The sequence below is a fragment of the Oryza sativa genome, chromosome 7 (genome assembly GCF_034140825.1).
Source record: "Oryza sativa Japonica Group chromosome 7, ASM3414082v1".
Taxonomy (NCBI): Eukaryota; Viridiplantae; Streptophyta; class Magnoliopsida; order Poales; family Poaceae; genus Oryza; species Oryza sativa.
Genome location: NC_089041.1, coordinates 23,746,380 through 23,764,759, shown reverse-complemented (window position 1 = coordinate 23,764,759; position 18,380 = coordinate 23,746,380). Strand labels below are relative to the sequence as shown.

Sequence of the window (18,380 nt, the reverse complement as noted above, 5' to 3'; positions counted from 1 at the left end):
TGAGCGTGAAAACGGAGCTTTGATGGGTTCAACGATAAGTATTTGCTGCTAGCAACTCCCAGTACATGAGAAATCATATGTACAACAACAGGATGGATGCTACAGTGAAACACCAGAAGTTGATAGCTCTGCCCTAAGACCTGCAAGTGCGGTATACCTCACCACGCATCACATCAATTGGTCCATGGTCAAGTGCATAACGATCTGGGCCAAGATACACGCCTGTCTTCTCAAGGAGAGCTAAACCTTCCTCCCTGCCGTACCTTGACGAATAAAGCTTCAGGTATTCGATGTCCTGCGTTAGAACATCAGTAAGGAACAACTGTGAGCAGAGTCAACCGTGAACAAATTGCTCGCTGATGGAGTTTCAGTTTTTGTACTATCCACAGCCGAGAACTGTGGTTCTGGTAACCAAAATTAAACTATAAGACTGAAAGTTTCATTTGGTATATTCAATGAAATTTCCTGCTAAATTCAGTGAAATTGGCACACTCTAATGGCCTGTTTGGGAGAGCTTAAAATTCTGATAAGTAGCTGGTTGGTAGCCACCTTTTGAGAATATGGAAAAACTAGGTTTTTCAGCTTCTGTCTTCTAGTTCTTTTTCTGGATTCTACAACTACATATTCTCAGAATCTGTACCAAAAGCTTGACTGTTTGGGGGAACTTCTGATTCTGGAAGAAGCTGCAGTAGCTAGAAACTCCCCCAAACAGGCCCTAAGCACTGGTTTGTTCAAAAGAAAAGGTCTCATTCATGCAATATTCCAAATGTCATTGGCTTCATAGTTTATAATATGGTGTACTGTGAACAATCAAAGGCAAAGGTGGGATTTAAATGACAGCTTAAGTGATTCAGCCATGAAGCCTCTTTCAGAATAAGTACTTTGCACTTAATTTCAATCTGAATAGTTCTAACTTAGCAAACATATACTAGCATTGTGGACGAATTCATCTTTCATATAGAGGCTGGATTTACTTCCATTACTTTTAAAAAAAACATATACTAGCATTTTGACAGAGGCAAAGCATTCCAAAAAACCTCACCTGCATGCCACTGAGAATGCGCTCTAGCCTAGTGGACGCAACCGGTTCATGTGATGAAGAAAACACTTCACCAGGATAGAACAGAACCCCATCGCCAGGAGGAAGACCACGTCGGAAACAAATCTGCAGTCACGCCAAGTAAGACAATCAGATGAGCGTGATGCAAATTGTAGAGGCCGATCTATCAAGTTGAATTTTACTGTAGTATTCAATGTAATACACCTTCATAGACATTGGTATCACATTGTATTAAATGGTTCCCGATGCCACATCATACCTCAGCACTTGGAATCATAGCCTTCTCGTAGCAGTTGGTACCCCAATAAAGGAATCCTGTTCCACCTTCCTTCCACACTCTCCACATCACTGCCCTGTGCTGGGTTCCACGCATCCCAAGATGCCAGTTTGGTTGAGGATCAGAAGGCCCCATACACACATATGTCCACCATTCCTAGATAAGATTGAAATTACTTCAGCTCATCAAGATAGAAAAACAGTAAACTATAAAGGGCTCCATAAGTCCATATGCATGCACAACAGTAAACGGATGGCGCACCAGAGAACAGTACTGTTTACATAGAGAGCCCACTTTTATAAGGCGCGGGTGCTATTCAAGATTCAAACATTTGTAACTTTTTGCCCACACCTGGTCTCATTATATGTAGGTGTATGGAAATGGTAGCACTGGATTTATATTTGATAATATTTCTTGTGATTTTCCCATTTTGGGTAGTTATGACAATATATTTAACGGAAATAATAATCTGAGTTCAATTTTAAAGATAGTGTCAAGTCAAATTGTGCCTTAGAAAAAGACATTAAAGGAGAGAGTAACAGGAAAACAGGCACAACATTTCATAAGATTACCGATTACGAAACCCTATGTGTTCTTATCCAACTAATTTTTTTTTAATTCTGACTAATATTAATCTTAGACCAAAATACCAACAGATTCAAATCACCATTATTCAGAAAATAAATGCTCTAAGCCATGAGCTCTTCCAAGCACGGCAACATCCACGCTATAACCTAAAGCACAAATTCAATGCAAGTACAGATGTTGTAGAAAGAAAATGAATGTTGTCCATACTATTTAAAAGAACATAATTTGCTCTTACTTCACCAAGATCAGGTCGTAGTTCAGCAACAATATCCTTCACCAAGTCCTCTCTCGTGCCAAGAACCCATTCACTGTATAAAAAGAACACTAGATCAATTGGATATACTACATCTGATTTTGAACAGTGTATGAAAATGATTTTATGCACCAAGCTACCAATACTTCTACTGGCCTCCATGTCGCATATCCAATATCCACACAGTGCCAAACATTTCCAACATGTATCAGAGTTGTGAATTCCATCAAATTGCCAATGTCGTATCATCATAATGTCAGTGCCTTGTGAGAATGGAAAAAATTCTTTCAGACCGGCATTGATAATTGTATCTATCTTGTTTATGTTACAAATTAGGAGTAGTTTCTAATATCTGAACCTAGCTCTGAATTTATTTGACAAGATAATGTAAGACGTAGAAAACACGGTAAAAAACTTAAAAGTTTTGAACCTTATGTTTTTTTTGTTGTAGAATAAAGCATTACAAGTCCATCATTTTAGCATCAGTATTGAGCAGCTATCGGAGTGAGTCCACAAATGGGTACCCCTTGACCCACTAGTTCAACTAAAAATCCTTTTTTTTTTCTTTCTTGCTAGTGAAAAGGTGCAATTTTAGTTAAACTAGTGCAAGTCAATGGGTACCCGTGGATTAGCCCACTCCCATTCCTAGTATAGATCTATGCTGTTGTATCAGTTTTTTTGGAAAAATTATAAGCGTAGCATGCTATGTCAGTGTGAAACATGTGTACATATTGTAAACAGGGATATGGACACCGTATGCCCACACTATTTCAGCTGTTTAGAACAAATAAGAAATACCAGCAGGAGTGCAAACCTTGTGCAAAATATCTGCGTATGTGGACGTAGAACATTTGGAACTTTCACAAAGGCCTCAAATGTAGAAGGAGCCAGTTCAGAACCACTTGGGCCTACATGAGCCATTTGCATTTAAAAATAAGATATATGCTTAAAAGAAACTCAAGACTTGCCAAGTGTGATCAGCTTCTGTAGGTACATAAATGTTATCCTGACTTGAAGAAAAAGTAGGACCAAACAGGGTGATAGAAGATCTATGCATCGTAAGCAGGTAATCCATATGGTCATTCCATACAGGATATAAAAAACACCATACCTAATGGCTAAACAATAAAGGAAGTTATTTTATGATACACCAATGACCAATCTAAATATATGCTAATTACAAATTCAAGTAGGGAAGGATGTTGTTTAACACGCACCATCACTAAGGGAGATTAGATTGTCTTACTCACCACAGTAATAAGTTGTCAAAATACGCACATCAGATGCATATGAACGCAACTCATTAGAGATGCTGCAGATTACATCATACTGTTCCATATTCAGTGGCTGAGAAAAATAAAAATAACTGTTAGATCATAAGGTAGCTCTTCTTTAATACTGAAATGAACAGTATAAATTGATGTTGGAGCGTGGCCCAAAGAGTACCCACGGGTTGGTCCGTGCCTATCCCTATGTTCTATGGAGCACACATGTAGCTATTTTGGTTATTTCAGGTGTCATGCTTTATTGAGCAGTGCATAAACTGGTTGGTCTCATCATTACCACGCTCACAATCATGTATCTACAAAATTTTTGCATGTGAAAGATGCAGTTACGGTTATACTTGCTGGTTTCCAATTTTATGTGTGTGTTTACGATATAAGAATATACTGGACATGGGATGTTCAATGTACTCCGTATCACTTTATTGTTCGTGGTATGTTACATCAGGACGCATTATATTACAACAGAAGTTACCCTTATCCGATTAAGAGAATAGATCTAAACATCAGTAAGAATTAACCATATTTTTCTATTCAACAATCAACATAGATGTATAATTAAACCTGATAATCTAAGACTGCTATTATTCATAGGAATAATGTAGGTCCAACTGCATATAGCTATTAGCTAGGCAGGCCATAATGGAACCTACAAATTGATATGGCATCATAAAGAACACTACAACTAAGGAGAAACTTGCATTTTGTGTTGTAGAGACGTGTAACTGAGCAATGACACACCTCATCCCACAAATAGAAGTAAGATTTCGACCAATGAGCCTCTGATTTCAAGATTTCAACCTCTCTTCGCAGGGAATTTTTCGCAGCATCAGTGCTGTTGTGAATAAAAAAAATGAGCCAAAAACATATATAGCAAATTGGTATAAAACTTGGCAGAAATTTGAGCAATACCTTGATAGGATAGGTGCATATGGTACAGCATATGCTGCTAGTCTTGGATCAGAGTAATATTCTTTCGCCTTTGGATGGTCAGCTATAATAATAATAAACAAGTGAGAAAAAAATCACACTCCATAGCAGCAGATTGTTTTACCAACAAAGATGGAAGTGTTACCAGGCCAAGGGCATGTGTATGCTAGAATGCGCATGCTATCTCCCCATCTGCAGAAAAATGGACTGATTCTGTATTGGAGGAGCCACCTGAAGTGATGATCGAGTGCATCATACCAACCTTTGGTCCCATGCTCCAAGCAAAACCGATCTTCAATCACAGTTTCAGATATCTGAGTATAGTCAATGATGAACAAATCCATAAAAGTACAGTGAAAATGCAAATTAATGATGACTACAACGCAAGGACAGCATAGACAATTCAGTCACAAATTCCCAACTGTAGATCTACAAAGTATGTGCTGCACACCAGAAACAAGCATATTGAATCCTTATTATATCTTAAATTATCCAAACATAACAGAATGAAAGAGAATAGTGCCAGGATACGCCAAAAACAGCAGGTAAAGAAGGTGTCAGTGGGAGAGTAAAATCCCAAACAGTGAGGCTCAACTTCAAACGAACTGCCACATTGTTCATAATATCTTCATCCATCATATCTCCTAATCCATTATTCTCTTGGCAGTCCTGGAATGATGGAAGAGCTAACATCCTCCTCAGTGTGGTTGAAGCAGATGTAAGTCTTTGTACCTAAAAGTTGTAGAAAGGAATATTGATATAAAAATGCAACATAGCATGTCCGAGAAAATATAGCATCAGAATAAAATACCATTTCCTCTGATGACGAGTAGTCTCTGGGTTCAGTGATGTCAATGCAATTTCTTAATTCTTTGTAAAGCTGGTACCTTTCAGATTTTGTCAAGGATTCTCCTCTGGACCTGCCACCATAGTTAAAAGATAAATGCCAGTCAAACGCAGATGAACATATGGGTAGAAATAAAAGAAAAATATCACATGGACAGTTGTGACCACCTCCAAGCATCAAAGTGGACACTGGACATGCATTCTGAATATCGATGTTTGTAACTTAAGCTGTCTTGTTTCAGGATGAGTGTATAAGATAAAATGATTGTTTCATAACCCCAACCACTTCTAAATTTTGCAAACTATTTAAAGTTATATAAGAAGATTACACTAGTTTGCTCACACTAGACTCTGAATTTAGCAGCTCAAGACATACAGTAACAGTGTAACATGGAAAGTTCAATGACTTGGGCAAATAAAGGAGTCTCAGATTTCAAGACACAATAGGAAATATAAATATAAAGCCTCTGATTATTACATAGTTTTCATGGGAAACATGCATACAAAACATTGGTTTTAACTCTGTATACAATAGTGCATATTACTTCGAATATATGCCGTGCTTTTACTTTATTATATCAACCAGAGATACAGAAAGCATGCAATATGGACACTGGTGTCAATAATAGAATCTGATGTTTCTTTTTCATGCCCAAATAATACTAAATACTAATCAGATTATACAATCACTTGTGACAGAGGCACTGAACCAACTTAAAGCATGCAAGCAGCATAGTCAAGCTTACTCTGCTTCTGCCCTCACAGCACTAATAAATATTTCACCCTCATATAGACCCGGCTGTTGTCCGCAAGGAACATTTAGTGAGACCCATATTGCACTTGTCTCTCTGTACAAACAACAGTAAATTAGCTATCACGAAAAAGAGAAAATGTTGCTGTGCATGAATCATAGTTGCCTAAATCACAGAGGCAATACCCTGGAAGCAGGTTTATTTGTGAATTGAGTGGATCAATTGGCACAAGAGCATCTGGTACACCTAACATAGGCACCACACGTCGCAAGGTTACAGATTGACCAACCACTAACCTGGTACAGCACTGTCATAATCATCCAATGTAGAAGTGTACAAATGAAGGTATCTCTCAAAGAATGGATGCAAGATTTAAATAAACAAACCTGTCTCCAGCGGAAGAGCAAAGATCAGTGCACTGAACCTGCACAGATCCCGCAATACCAGAAGTGGCCCATGATACCTTTGGACGTAAAGCAATTTGAAAACTTTCCCTTTCATTTCTTGCTGCCAAAAGGTTAACCTAAAAGAAAGTAACTTTTAAATATTTTTGGAATGAACTGTGGTCGAAAAATATGATAAAATCATGTACACATCAGCCTATAATGAGTAAATGCTGGAAGAGAAAAAAACACTGCATATCTGATGGAACAGAGAAGTGGTATGGCCTTAAAATATTCTGCATATTGAAGTGTCAAAGCAAGAGAGTTCTTGCACTTCTAGCAGTGCTAATAAATGCAAGTATAACTTACATGTTCCAGAGGTCGAGGTGCTTCTTGTTGGCTAACATTTGCTGTGCTCGGCATAGACCAGACATGCAAAAGATCTGCTGAGTGTATCTTTGTAGGATCAATAGCACCATTACCTAAACTCGACGCCTGTAATCCTCCATCTACCCATCCATAACTAGTCCCTCCTCCAGCTACACCTTCCACAGGTGGTACAGAACTGTTCTGCGTCTTATCTGCTGCGGTCAGAGGAAGGAAAAGGATTAAGTCACTGGAACTTAAGCTCCAAAGATTTATCTCTGATGCATGTAAGTCAAAAACTCAAAATCCTAATAAATAAATAAAATATCTCTCTGGAACATAAAAAAATATGTATATTAATTGTTATCGACCAGCAATTCTAAAGATGTAGAGGGCTTTTCCAAGCCATGTGATGTGATGGATTCACAACAGTCCTGGTTCTTCTAGCCTGACCGATTTCTTATTTTGCAACTGTCTTCCTATTATGCATTTTCTCATACCTAATCCATCATCCCGTGTGTATGTAGATATGACTTCCAGGCAGACGCAATCACTGCAGAAACTACCAGAAAAGTCTCTTCACTTAGCTCAGAACTGAAACTAGAGATGGGCTCAATCAATTCCATCCATGGGTGAGCTTGAGCATCTCCATCCAAGTTGTGGTCACTCTACCGTTTAACAACACAGAACGGCCAGACCAAAAAAAATCTCAGAACCCTATCCGATTGCCAAATGACAGTCTCGGGTTCCACCGATGACCGATTAACCCCCTACAAGCAAATGGCGAGCAGACTGGCCACATTGGCCCCGAGAACCGCACAACGCGAGCTCAACTGGAGCTCCCGGGCACCTATACCCCCACCTGCCCCCCTACACAACCCGAGGGAGAGCAGCGCTCCCGCTCAGCACGGGCTCACTCGGCAGCACGCGCCAGCAGCTCAAGCGGAGAAAATGGGCAGAGGATGATCCGGGCGGGAGGATCCAATTCCACCCCCGGGTTGGGGGGCGATCGGGCCGCTGTTCCGGACGGCAATCCAGTTCGATCGGGCGGGGGGGGAGAGCAGCGAGGCGAGCACGCACCTGCGGCGGCGGAGTTGGGTTGGCCGGATTCCATGGCCACGGCGGCGCGGGAGGGGGAGCGATCGATCGATCGGGGGGAGGGCAGCGACGACGGCGAGGGGAGCAGCGCTGGAGTGGTAGTGGGAGAGGAGAGGAGAGGAGAGGATGATGAGGCGGAGGCGAGAGAGAGAGAGAGAGAGAGAGGGAGAGGCGGTTTCTGTGCGTGGCCCAAGTCCCGAGACCCCCTCACCAGTCACCACCTCGCCTCGCGCGCGGGGGCCGCACCGGTGAAAGGCGAGGCGAAGGCGATCGAGTTGGGGACCCCGACCCCGGACCCCGACCCCGACCCGGGCGGCCGGTCGTCGCACGCACGCCGCAGGATCAAGGTGATCAACCTGGCGCGCGCGCGCGTGTTGTGCGGCCGTGTGGTCGTTGCCTCGTTGCACCGTGGCATCGTGGCAACGAGGGAAATGTTAATAGGAGAAAAGAAATCGCGGAGGCGCGGACGTGTTCGCCTCTCCAGAAAACTCATTTCGGTTCGAGTGTTTGGTTTGGTTCAGAGTTCTTTGGATTTGACATTCGTGCTGGAGACCTGGAGTATAAACATTGCAAGTATAGTGTGCAGTTAGAAGATCATAGTCGACACGCGGCTGCTGCATCGCACGGACACACGGCTGAACACCTGTTGTGACCTTGTGAACAAACGTAGCCTTACTGCAGTTTGTCAGGAACGTTATCTTGTTCGGCTCAATCAGACCATTTTGTTTAGTGCTTAGTACCTAGGGCACCTTTTTAACGGACCACACAATCTCATGAGTAACGAAAGACATTAGCAAAACGCATAGCAGCCACCCAGACCACACACTCCTACTCTGTTGTGAGTAGTGACACAAAGATATACTATTAGCGAACGACTGCTCCAGGCCAGGAAACGACAAGATACATTCAGTTCTGAAATCTTAGCTACAGCACTAACACAGTTCACTGCAGCCACAGAGCAATGTTTGTCAGGGTAACTCATCTTATGCATACCACTATTCATCTAGAAGAGCAATGAGTACCAATAATGAACCTTAAAACCAACTCAGCTGTACGTAATACTGTCGAGGAGTGACCCTCTCTAGCGAGAGATCGTGAGGCCTCCTCCCTTTGTGAGTTCGGCCGGGGGAAAAAACGCGATGATCAAGAGCGTACCTCCACCTATGACCTAACTACTGATCGCTCGCAAGTCCGTGTGGAAGACAAGGGATTACAAGGGTTCGGGCGCTGGAAAGCGTAACACCCTTCTCCTGTGCGTGGGATTATGATGAGTTCTTACAAGGGGTCTTGAGCTCTTGGGGAAATCTAGCTGTTCTTTCTCTAGCGCTCAAGCTATTGAGAGTCGTCCCTTTTTCACAGTGAGCGAGATCATCCTTTTATAGTTCAAAGGGATACCACATGCACCGTTTATACCTACCCCTCCACGGGAGGGGGGCCCACATGACCCTGGTCATATCACTATCCTTTGCTTCAACTGGAAGCAATGTGGTTGCCTCGCTTCAGGTGGGGCCCAGCGCCGTCCCCCGCCTGACACGGGGGACATCCCCGTCATTCCTCATTCATTGTATGGAGACTTTGGCGGCTCACCATGCGCAGGGAGCGCTCCTGGCAGTGTACCAATGGGACGGGGCATACCTGCCCCCACTCCACCTGACACAGGACGGAACGTGGGGGCACTGCCACCCATCCAATCGCCTGTGACCAGTCACAGACCGGTCAAGCTCGATTGATATGGGTCAATCAGGCAGCGCCGCCCGCCCGCCCACGCCGCATTAAATGCAGCGTGGAACGATTGGGACGCCGCGCATTGAAAACGCTGAGCGGCGCTCCTGCTCCGCCGCTCCCCTGGCCGAGCGAGGGCCTCGGGGCAGCGCATGCTGAGGGCCTAAGGAGCGTGACATGGCACCCCGAGGCCCCCTGGCCACCTCAGCGTTACCTGATCGCCCCTCGAGGGACCGGGGGAAAGCCAGGCCGCGCGGCCACGTGGCCAGATGGGAAGGTGACTTCCCTCTACTGTGCGTACCCCCGGTCCTATATCACCGACAAATACTCTATCCGTTTCAAAATATTTGACACCGTTGACTTTTTAGCACATGTTTGACCGTTCGTCTTATTAAAAAAATTTGTGAAATATGTAAAACTATATGTGCATATAAAAGTATATTTAACAATAAATCAAATGATATGAAAATAATAAATAATGACTTAAATTTTTTGAATAAGACGAATGGTCAAACATGTACTTAAAAAGTCAACGGTGTCAAATATTTTGAAATAGAGTGAGTATCGTCTAAGACTGCATGGCATTATCTCCTCCTTCACCTGGCACTTCATTGAACATGTACTGGCTCTGATACTCCATCAAGTACTGCGCCGATCTCTTCACGTCCAGGAAGAGCTGGTAGACCCTGCTTATATCCTCCATCTCCACGATCTTACCCATGTGTTTCTGCCAAGCTAATGCAGCCGAAGTGATCAGGTGGATTGCATACCTCAGGGCCGTCTCCACTCCAATCTTTGTGAGCAATACCTTGGCATATGCAGTAGACATTTCCACATCTTCTTCATCGCACCTGATGTCTAGGACCTTCGGGATATCATCCTCGGTGTAAGGCTGTGTCGTGATGATTAGGAGCCGATTAAGGAAGTCAGGTGGTATCCCATGTAGTGATTGGTAGTTTATCCCACGTATGGATGTGATCCCTCGGTTGGTTGCAATGACTAGAATTGGAGTCACGTCATTTTCCAATGCACGGTTTAGAAAGGAGAAGCATTCGATATCTGCATGTGGACTTCATCAACAAAGAGAACACCAGGGACAATCTCAGCCTTCCCTTCCTCCCTCCACTCAGCAACTTTTGTATCAATCTGCTCCCGAGCCTCTGCACGAATTTCACCAGTGTCACCAGTGAAAAGTGCAAGAAAACCCTGTGTCCTGGACAGCAATAACAAAAAACAAAAATGAGTTTGCGCAAACATAGCTCACTTAAATTTTTTCTATGGTAGTTAGAAAACCACATCTGAAAGCCAATAATCTTCGTCTAGTGACCAAAAAACTACCAAGCCAGTTATAAGTAAGATTTTTTGGTGATTACGAAATGGAATGTTCAAAAAGATTCACCAAAGAATACTATTTAAAACACATCTGATAGTTGTTTGGTTGATAAGATACTTACAGAGACAGAGAGAGAGAGAGAGAGAGAGAGAGAGAGAGCACATCACAATCACGATCAGTTCATGTCAAACTGGTTGAAACATATTCATGTACCATCTTGGAACATGGTTCATTTATGTGCACATAATAATTGCTAAGTTGTACCAAAGTACCAATAGGCTTGACTAATTTTCATCAAATTATACCCTTAGCAACATCGTGCAGGTCCTTTTTTCACAAGAGTTACAAGAGGAGGCTGCTCTCCATCATTATTTTTCTATGGGCCAAAAGAAAAATTAGATCTTCCGTTCAAAAAAAAAATCTCCGTTCAAAAAAAAAGGGAAAAATTAGATCCGATTTGGACGGCTGAATTGTATTTCAGCTCCAAGCCCAACAAGATCATATATGCCATCCAGTAGACCATCTTTTCTTAGTATTAGCTAACTGAGTAGATGTGGCAGTTAGTAGGGACAAACTGATCCAGCTAGGGCTGTCCAAATCCAGTTTAGCCATTTTTTGTCAACCTGCCTTTGACATGTCTGCAGGTGAATGAATGAGATGGCTAGGTGTGATGCAGTTGCTGGAACACTATGGTTAGCTATGATTTGGCCAGTTTTGCTGATGCAGGAATGCTCACCCCTTTTGATCTAGTTCTAGCGCCATTCAATAGGATCTGGGTGGGGCTGAGAATGGGTCAGGGGTTGTACAGTACAACGCAGGGACTGGCAGCTAGGCAAGATTAACCAATTTCAAATTTATTATTTGATTCTCATCACTGCATATACACATGACACATAAATTATTTTCCATTCAGGCTCGGAAGCAAAATACAAGATTACAAGACAGTTCTTAATTTGGATTTTTGAGCGACAAGTTGACAAGTGATCCTTTATTCCTTTGTTCAGATAGTAAGTTCTAGCAAACGTTAGAACAGATTTTTCAAGACTGACAAAAAAAAAACTTTGGTGGCTAAGCTACCACAATGGTAATTAGCAATTAAACATACAAGCAAGCACACAGCACATATGTCCAGGGTAGCTGAAAGTCAATGTGAAATACCAGGGCTGATAGAATTTGAAATACTTGAGTTGATTGTTTCAGTTGTATCTATTTTTCAGTTGAGTAATATGTGACACCAAAGCTCACAGAGTTTCACCCTTTAATCTCTAGTCCTCTACTATGTCAAAACTCAAAATGGTTCAATACTTCCTTGTCAGGTATGAAATATTGCTTTATTTTATGAGATATCTACTCTAGTTATGGAGGAATTTTTGGCAAGGGAATGTGAATTTACCGGCTATTGATGACATCAATTTCATGTAAGGTTGACACAATGCACGACCTCCTCGCACTTCTGGAGCTCGCCCTCAGGGCACTTGACGGACTTGGTCTGAGGACAAACAGCATCGTAATCCCGGCATCCCGCGACCTCCCAATTGAGCGGCCAAGCTTGGTCACCTTCCCGAAGGCCTTGTCAAGAGCAACCACATCCATCCCCGCTCTGCAACTTCTCTTTCCCCAGGGCCTCAATCATCTTGCCGCCGAGCTCGTCCACGGTCTCCATGTCCGTCGTCTTCAGCGTGAGCCGCCCAATCTTCCCAGCCGCGGCAACACCGGAAGGCGCGGAGCTGCCGCCGGAGACGGGGCGGTCGATTGAGATTTCAACGACCTCGCCCTCGATTATCTCCGCCTCCGCCTTGATGCGGACGCCGATGGAGCGGTGGAAGGCCTGGGTGAGCGCCTCCTCGGTCTTGGAGAGGTCGAGGGAGAAGAGCTCGGACGCGGCGACGGAGGCGAAGGGCGTCTCGGCGCCGAGGGACTCGGCGATGCCCATGGCGAGTGCGGTCTTCCCGGTGCCGGGCTGCCCGGCGAGGAGCACGGCGCGGCCGGCGATCTTCCCTGTCAGCCAGCTGGATGGATATATGAAGACGAAGACGAAAGGGGAAACACGGAGAGGTGTTGCATACTTGCACTTGTGACATATAATGGGCTGTTACTAGTTGGGCCAGATGCAATTCCAATCCTTTTTTAGGCCTGTTTGGAACCAGAGTTTTTTTTTTTTTTTTGAAAAGTGATTCTTAGAGGTCCTTCTTAGAGTCGGAGGTCTGCAATACTTTGGTATTTTGGGCTTGTTTGTGTTGATGCCTAAACTAGCCGTTCCAAAGAATTGGCAATGCCAATAAATTTGGATGGCATTTAAATTTGTTTGCTATAAAAAAGGGCAATTTTGACAAGAAAATCAAGCAATAATTTAGGCACTTCTAAAAATTTGGCATCAAACAAAACCACTGCCGAAAAAGATGGTAGGGTTTAAAATGGCCATGAACCAAATAGACACTAGCTTTAGAGGAATGGAATTATTGTATTTGGATTCCTTTGTAAAGGAAGCAATTCCTCATTTTCATATGAAAATGAACATCTGGTTTGACAGGGAATTCTTTTATGAGTGGGGACAAAGTAAATCATTTTCCTCTGATTTTTTTAATCGACATTCGATTAGCGTCGATACGTAGCATGTGCGTACACGGGTAACTATATCAAATGCAATTAGTGGAGAATGCATCTATTTAAGCATGTATATATAGGTGTGTTCGGCACCACATGTTCCCAATTCTTCGACCTCATGTTCCGCGCACATGTTTTTTAAACTGATAAGCGGTGTGTTTTTTTGTAAAAAAGTTTCTATACGAAAGTTGTTTAAAAAATCATATTGATCCATATTTTTAAAAAAAAATAATAATACTTAATTAATCACGTGCTAATGGACCGCATCATTTTCCACGCAGAAGAGAGGATTGACGATGTTGGTACATTGCATTAAGCACATTTACAATGGCGCCACGATCAGTAGGTAAGACAGGAATATTCACTGCGAAAAGGAAAAGCAACTGGTACTACTAATTGTTACTAGCAAGGTTTCGGTTTAAATGGTTCAGACTTTCAGTACATCCTATACATGGTTAGACCGCCATAGTTGTTGGGATCATTAGTTGGTTAGGTTACTGTCTTACTGATCACTAATTAGTTGAAAATCAAACTTCTCGGCGTCGTGTTCATGGAGGAAACCCAGCTTGATCGGTGAGTACTGTACGACCTTGGTGCATGCAATTTAACTAGTACTATATCATCTTCTTTTGGTCAGTACAAATTGTACCAACCGTTGTCATCAGTACGCACCTCTGCTTCTAATCAATATCTGTCCATCACATGCACTGTTACAATTTTTTTTCCTCTCATTGTCGCCATATATATTACTACAAATCATTAACTAGCCAAAGAGTAAGCATATACCAATATGAAACAACCATTTCCTTCGGTTTCCATGAAGTTGAACCATAAATATATTTCCTCTTGCAACCATTTCCTTTGTGATCACATACCAGATTCCAAACGATTGTAATTTACAAATCAATCACCAAGGAAAAAGGCTCGCAGTCGCAGGCTCGCAGCCCTTCATGATAAGCGGAGTTGTGTTTGCAAGCTGGCCGGTGTTCGGGCCAAGCTGCGCAATGCGTGCCAGCCTTTGTACCCCTTTCCTCCCAAAATCTTGCCAAACTCAACCGGCGTCTCTTCGCCGTGCACCAATACACCATGCGCCGACGCGACACATCGTTGCCACGGTGTGACCACTGACCAGGGCCGGCCGGGTCGGCGCCCGGGCGTGCATGCCCTTCCAAGATTTGGAACGTGACGATACGAGACAAAAATCCGCTTGTCCGCTCCGCGCGAGAACCCCACCATGTCCCACGCCACGCGCGCGCAGCGACACACACGCTGCTTCCGCCAACGGCGGGGGGCGACTGCCCCCCCCCCCCGGGCCCCCCATGGCCCCATCACACCATAACCGTACGTCATCCACGTCCCCTCCGGCGTCCGTCGGTGCCTCCGTGCCGTGGATTGGAGTATGTATAGTAGTACTGCCTACGGCGAGGACCGCATCACCACGGCATCGTTAATCACGGCGACATCACGGGTGAGACCTCGGAGCACCCGTAATGTTAGAGTAATAAGTTATTATAAAATATGTACATCTCAGCAGTAAACTATATTAATAATAAATCAATTCAATGGCATGTCTACATGGGTATCTATAGCTCTCTAATCCATTGCCTCTTTTTTCTCTATAGACTATCTCCATGTCAGTAGATAGCTTTGCTCTCTCTCTTTATTTAATCTCTTCCAAGTAGAAAAACTAGCATGGTGGCCCGCGCAGATTGCGCGGCTAGCATCATTATATTTTCTCTCATATAATAGCATATAGTATGTTTTCTCATTATATTATTCAAATATATTCAAATGACAATATAATTTTAAATTTTGCAATAACTTTACAAAACTATTAAGGTGTAATATTCATATTGTATTTTATATACGTGTTAGTTATTAATTATTTTTAATATTAAATTTTAGTTATTTGTAAATTATATATATTCCTATATGGACTCTAGACTCGTTTTTTAATATTTTTTTTTCTTTAATTCCGAATTTTCTGTAAATTGTATTTCTATATAGACTCTATGCTTTTCTTCCAATATTATTTATTTTTATTTTTGAATTTTTATTATTTCTAATTGTATTTCTATGTGGATTCTAAACTAATTTTGAATTTTGAATTTCAGTTACTTCTAAATTTCTTCCCATGTTTTTCTTAATTTCGAATTTTAGTTATTTGTAAATTATATTTTTATACGGACTCTAAACTCTACTTTTAATTTTATTATGTTTATTCCAAATTTTAGTTAGTTTTAAATTCCTATTTGGACTCTATACCCTACTTCTAATATTCCTTATTTTTTAATTCCGAATTTCTATTTTTTTTCGTAATTGTATTTCTATATGGACTCTATACTCTACTTCTAATATTCCTTATTTTTAATTCCAAATTTCTATTATTTTATAATTGTATTTCTATATGGACTCTACACTCTACTTCTAATATTCCTTATTTTTAATTCCGAATTTCAGTTATTTCCTAATCGTATTTATATATGGACTCTATACTCTACTTCTAATATTCCTTATTTTTAATTCTGAATTTCAGTTATTTCCTAATTGTATTTCTATACGGACTCTATACTCTACTTCTAATATTCTTTTTTTTTAATTCCAAATTTCAGTTATTTCCTAATTGTATTTCTATATGGACCCTAGTCTCCTCTTCTAATATTCCTTATTTTTTAATTCCGAATTTCAACTATTTCTAATTTGTATTTCTATATGGACTCTGTTTTTCTTTTTCTCCGATTAATGTGAGAATTTCTAGACCATGAGAGCGAACGTAGAGGCTTCTTTTTCTATTTCTTTAATAATATAATAGATAGATATACTGACATAGATCTCTTGTAGAGAGCCTATAGATAACTATTGCGGGTGCGATTTTGCTATATCTCACTCGAAAGATTTCTTCTTATCTCTCACTCGATTTTCTCACTCAAATTTACAGTGTGTTTTCTTGTAAATTACAGTGTAATTTATGAAACTTACACCGTAACTTTTGTAAGTTACGGTGTAATTTTTGAATCTTCGCATGTAAGTTTTGAAATTTATATTGGATTTGGTCTTTTTCTTGAAGATATGGTAATTTAGTGTCCATTATGGTGTTTCTTAGTTGCTTTTTGCATTTTAATGTGTCCATTGGATTTTAATCTATAGATTAAAAATCTGTGTGATATGATCATAAAAATCTTTCGAAAGATGCATAGGTACTCCCTTGCGGGTGCCCTTAGTAGCACTTGTCACTAACGATAGGTCGTAACCAAGCAAGCTACCGATGGCTAAGATTTTAGGTTTATTTTCTGCTCGTGATTGGGACATTGTACATACCGATATCTGAAAGTGACGGGTTGTGCATGGTTGGGACTTTGGGAGGGACCTTCTCCTCCTCTTCTTCTTCCTCCTGTTTTTTAATATTTGGGCCATTGACTCTTTCCACATGGATCACCAACCACCGAGCGTGTAACAATGAATAAACTGATACCTACCACCGGGATATTCCGTTGCCGACGTTGATTATGTAAATTTGGTGAAGAAAAAACCCTGTTGTGCTGGACATGCGGCTATATATCGGAAAGCACTCCCTCTGTCCTAAATCCGGATAATCTTTTGTCTAGATTCGTTGTACTAGAAAATATCATATTTTTTTCTAAATTTAGTTTTTTTTGGAACGGAGAGAGTAGTCTTGTGGGCAAAGATCCGTGTAGATGCAATCTTTTCTCTGAAATTTTACTGATTGGAATCAACTCTTAAAAATAAACTAGTGGGAGTATAAATAATCGGCGGTAGGCACTTTTGTTAAGGCAAGACATGCACTCGACATGTATCCCTTAATCTACCGTCATTTCAGTTCTGTATGTGTGCAACATGCATGTGAGCTTTTGCTTGATTAAGGAATGTGCTTGCCAAGTCAAATGAACTGGCCACTACTTCACGCTGATTAAGCTAAAATCTGGTCAAAAGGCTCACGGAAATGGGACTCGATCCGAACGAACTCCAAAGACTTTGCTTTCGCAGGTTCTGTAACTCTTGCTCCCGTGTACACGGTCACCGGCCTAACAATTGGTGAAGTGTAACGTGCCAGAACTCTCTTGCCGTGAGAGTAATGGTGGGCCACCACCGTGTCTACAATTCAATCATGTTGGCCATGCATGTACCTGTCAGCTGGCCCTGTTGCTTGACAGAGTGACAAGTGCTCCCAAACGCAGATAATTCCAGTACTTTAATTTGATCTCGAAAGCCATGTTTGAATTGTCGCTCCAATCAGTCCATTTGTCTGATTGGTTTAGATCGGATGACGAGATCCTTTCACAGATTAGCACGCATCATATGCCTTCGAAATGGACACCCAACATCCAAGTTCAGAGCCCAATTTGCACACTTTGGCCTGGTTTAGTTTTCAATTTTTTCTTTAAACTTTAAACTTTTACAATACATCAAAACTTTTCTACACACATAAACTTCTAACTTTTCCGTTAAATCGTTCTAATTTCAATTAAACTTCTAATTTTAGCATGAACTTAAACACACCCTTTGTTAAACTGAGGAAGCCGTCGAGCAGGGCACCGGGATCTCGAGGGGAGTAGGGCTCACTATGAGCAAATGCTAAAGTAACGGACCGTCTAATATATGAGTATCATATGTGATGCCCCCTTGACAAGAAAAGACTCGAGTTCTTTCCAGCCTTGCTTGCCATGGCAGGAAAGGTTATTCAGTGGCGTAGTCCTAAGCTTCCTGCGGACTAGTATGTGCTACACAATAACACTAAGTGTATTATATCACACAAAGCGCACGCTGAATGGCACATGTACAAGTCATGCATGACCATGACGATGAACGGATTTGTCTAATCGTAATTACTGCTTGGTTGCTGGTGAAATTCAGTCAAATATTTGCT

The 18,380-nt window shown here is 41.7% G+C and overlaps 1 protein-coding gene and 1 pseudogene across 4 annotated transcripts; both read right to left on the bottom strand.

Moving 5' to 3' along the window:
• On the bottom strand, positions 1-8,086 carry LOC4343724 (uncharacterized). 4 transcript variants are annotated; one of them, XM_015791966.3, is made up of 16 exons: positions 7,819-8,086; positions 6,742-6,956; positions 6,376-6,512; positions 6,175-6,285; positions 5,984-6,085; positions 5,203-5,311; positions 4,923-5,123; positions 4,537-4,705; positions 4,374-4,455; positions 4,203-4,296; positions 3,429-3,525; positions 2,993-3,086; positions 2,161-2,233; positions 1,320-1,493; positions 1,043-1,165; positions 1-295 (listed from the first exon to the last, which is right to left on the bottom strand). In XM_015791966.3, exons 1-16 carry the CDS (start codon positions 7,850-7,852, stop codon positions 134-136), a joined length of 1,977 nt encoding a protein of 658 aa, XP_015647452.1. In that variant the 5' UTR covers positions 7,853-8,086; the 3' UTR covers positions 1-133. The 4 variants fall into 4 exon arrangements, with proteins under 4 accessions (XP_015647452.1, XP_015647454.1, XP_015647453.1 ...); XM_015791968.3 differs by having other exon boundaries at positions 6,175-6,235; XM_015791967.3 differs by having other exon boundaries at positions 6,742-6,953.
• Positions 8,087-10,030: 1,944 nt separating this feature from the next.
• LOC107281640 (uncharacterized) lies at positions 10,031-14,657 on the bottom strand (annotated as a pseudogene).
• Between the last annotated feature and the right edge of the window lie 3,723 nt (positions 14,658-18,380).

Bases quoted from the DNA above. Each gene is read 5' to 3' on its own strand.
- LOC4343724 (XM_015791966.3), bottom strand. From the start codon at position 7,852: ATGGAATCCGGCCAACCCAACTCCGCCGCCGCAG. The intron at 4,297-4,373 runs GTATTGCTCAAA...TATTCACAACAG, and splicing joins TATGCACCTATCCTATCAAG to CACTGATGCTGCGAAAAATT. The intron at 1,166-1,319 runs GTATGATGTGGC...GCGTGACTGCAG, and splicing joins CTATGATTCCAAGTGCTGAG to ATTTGTTTCCGACGTGGTCT.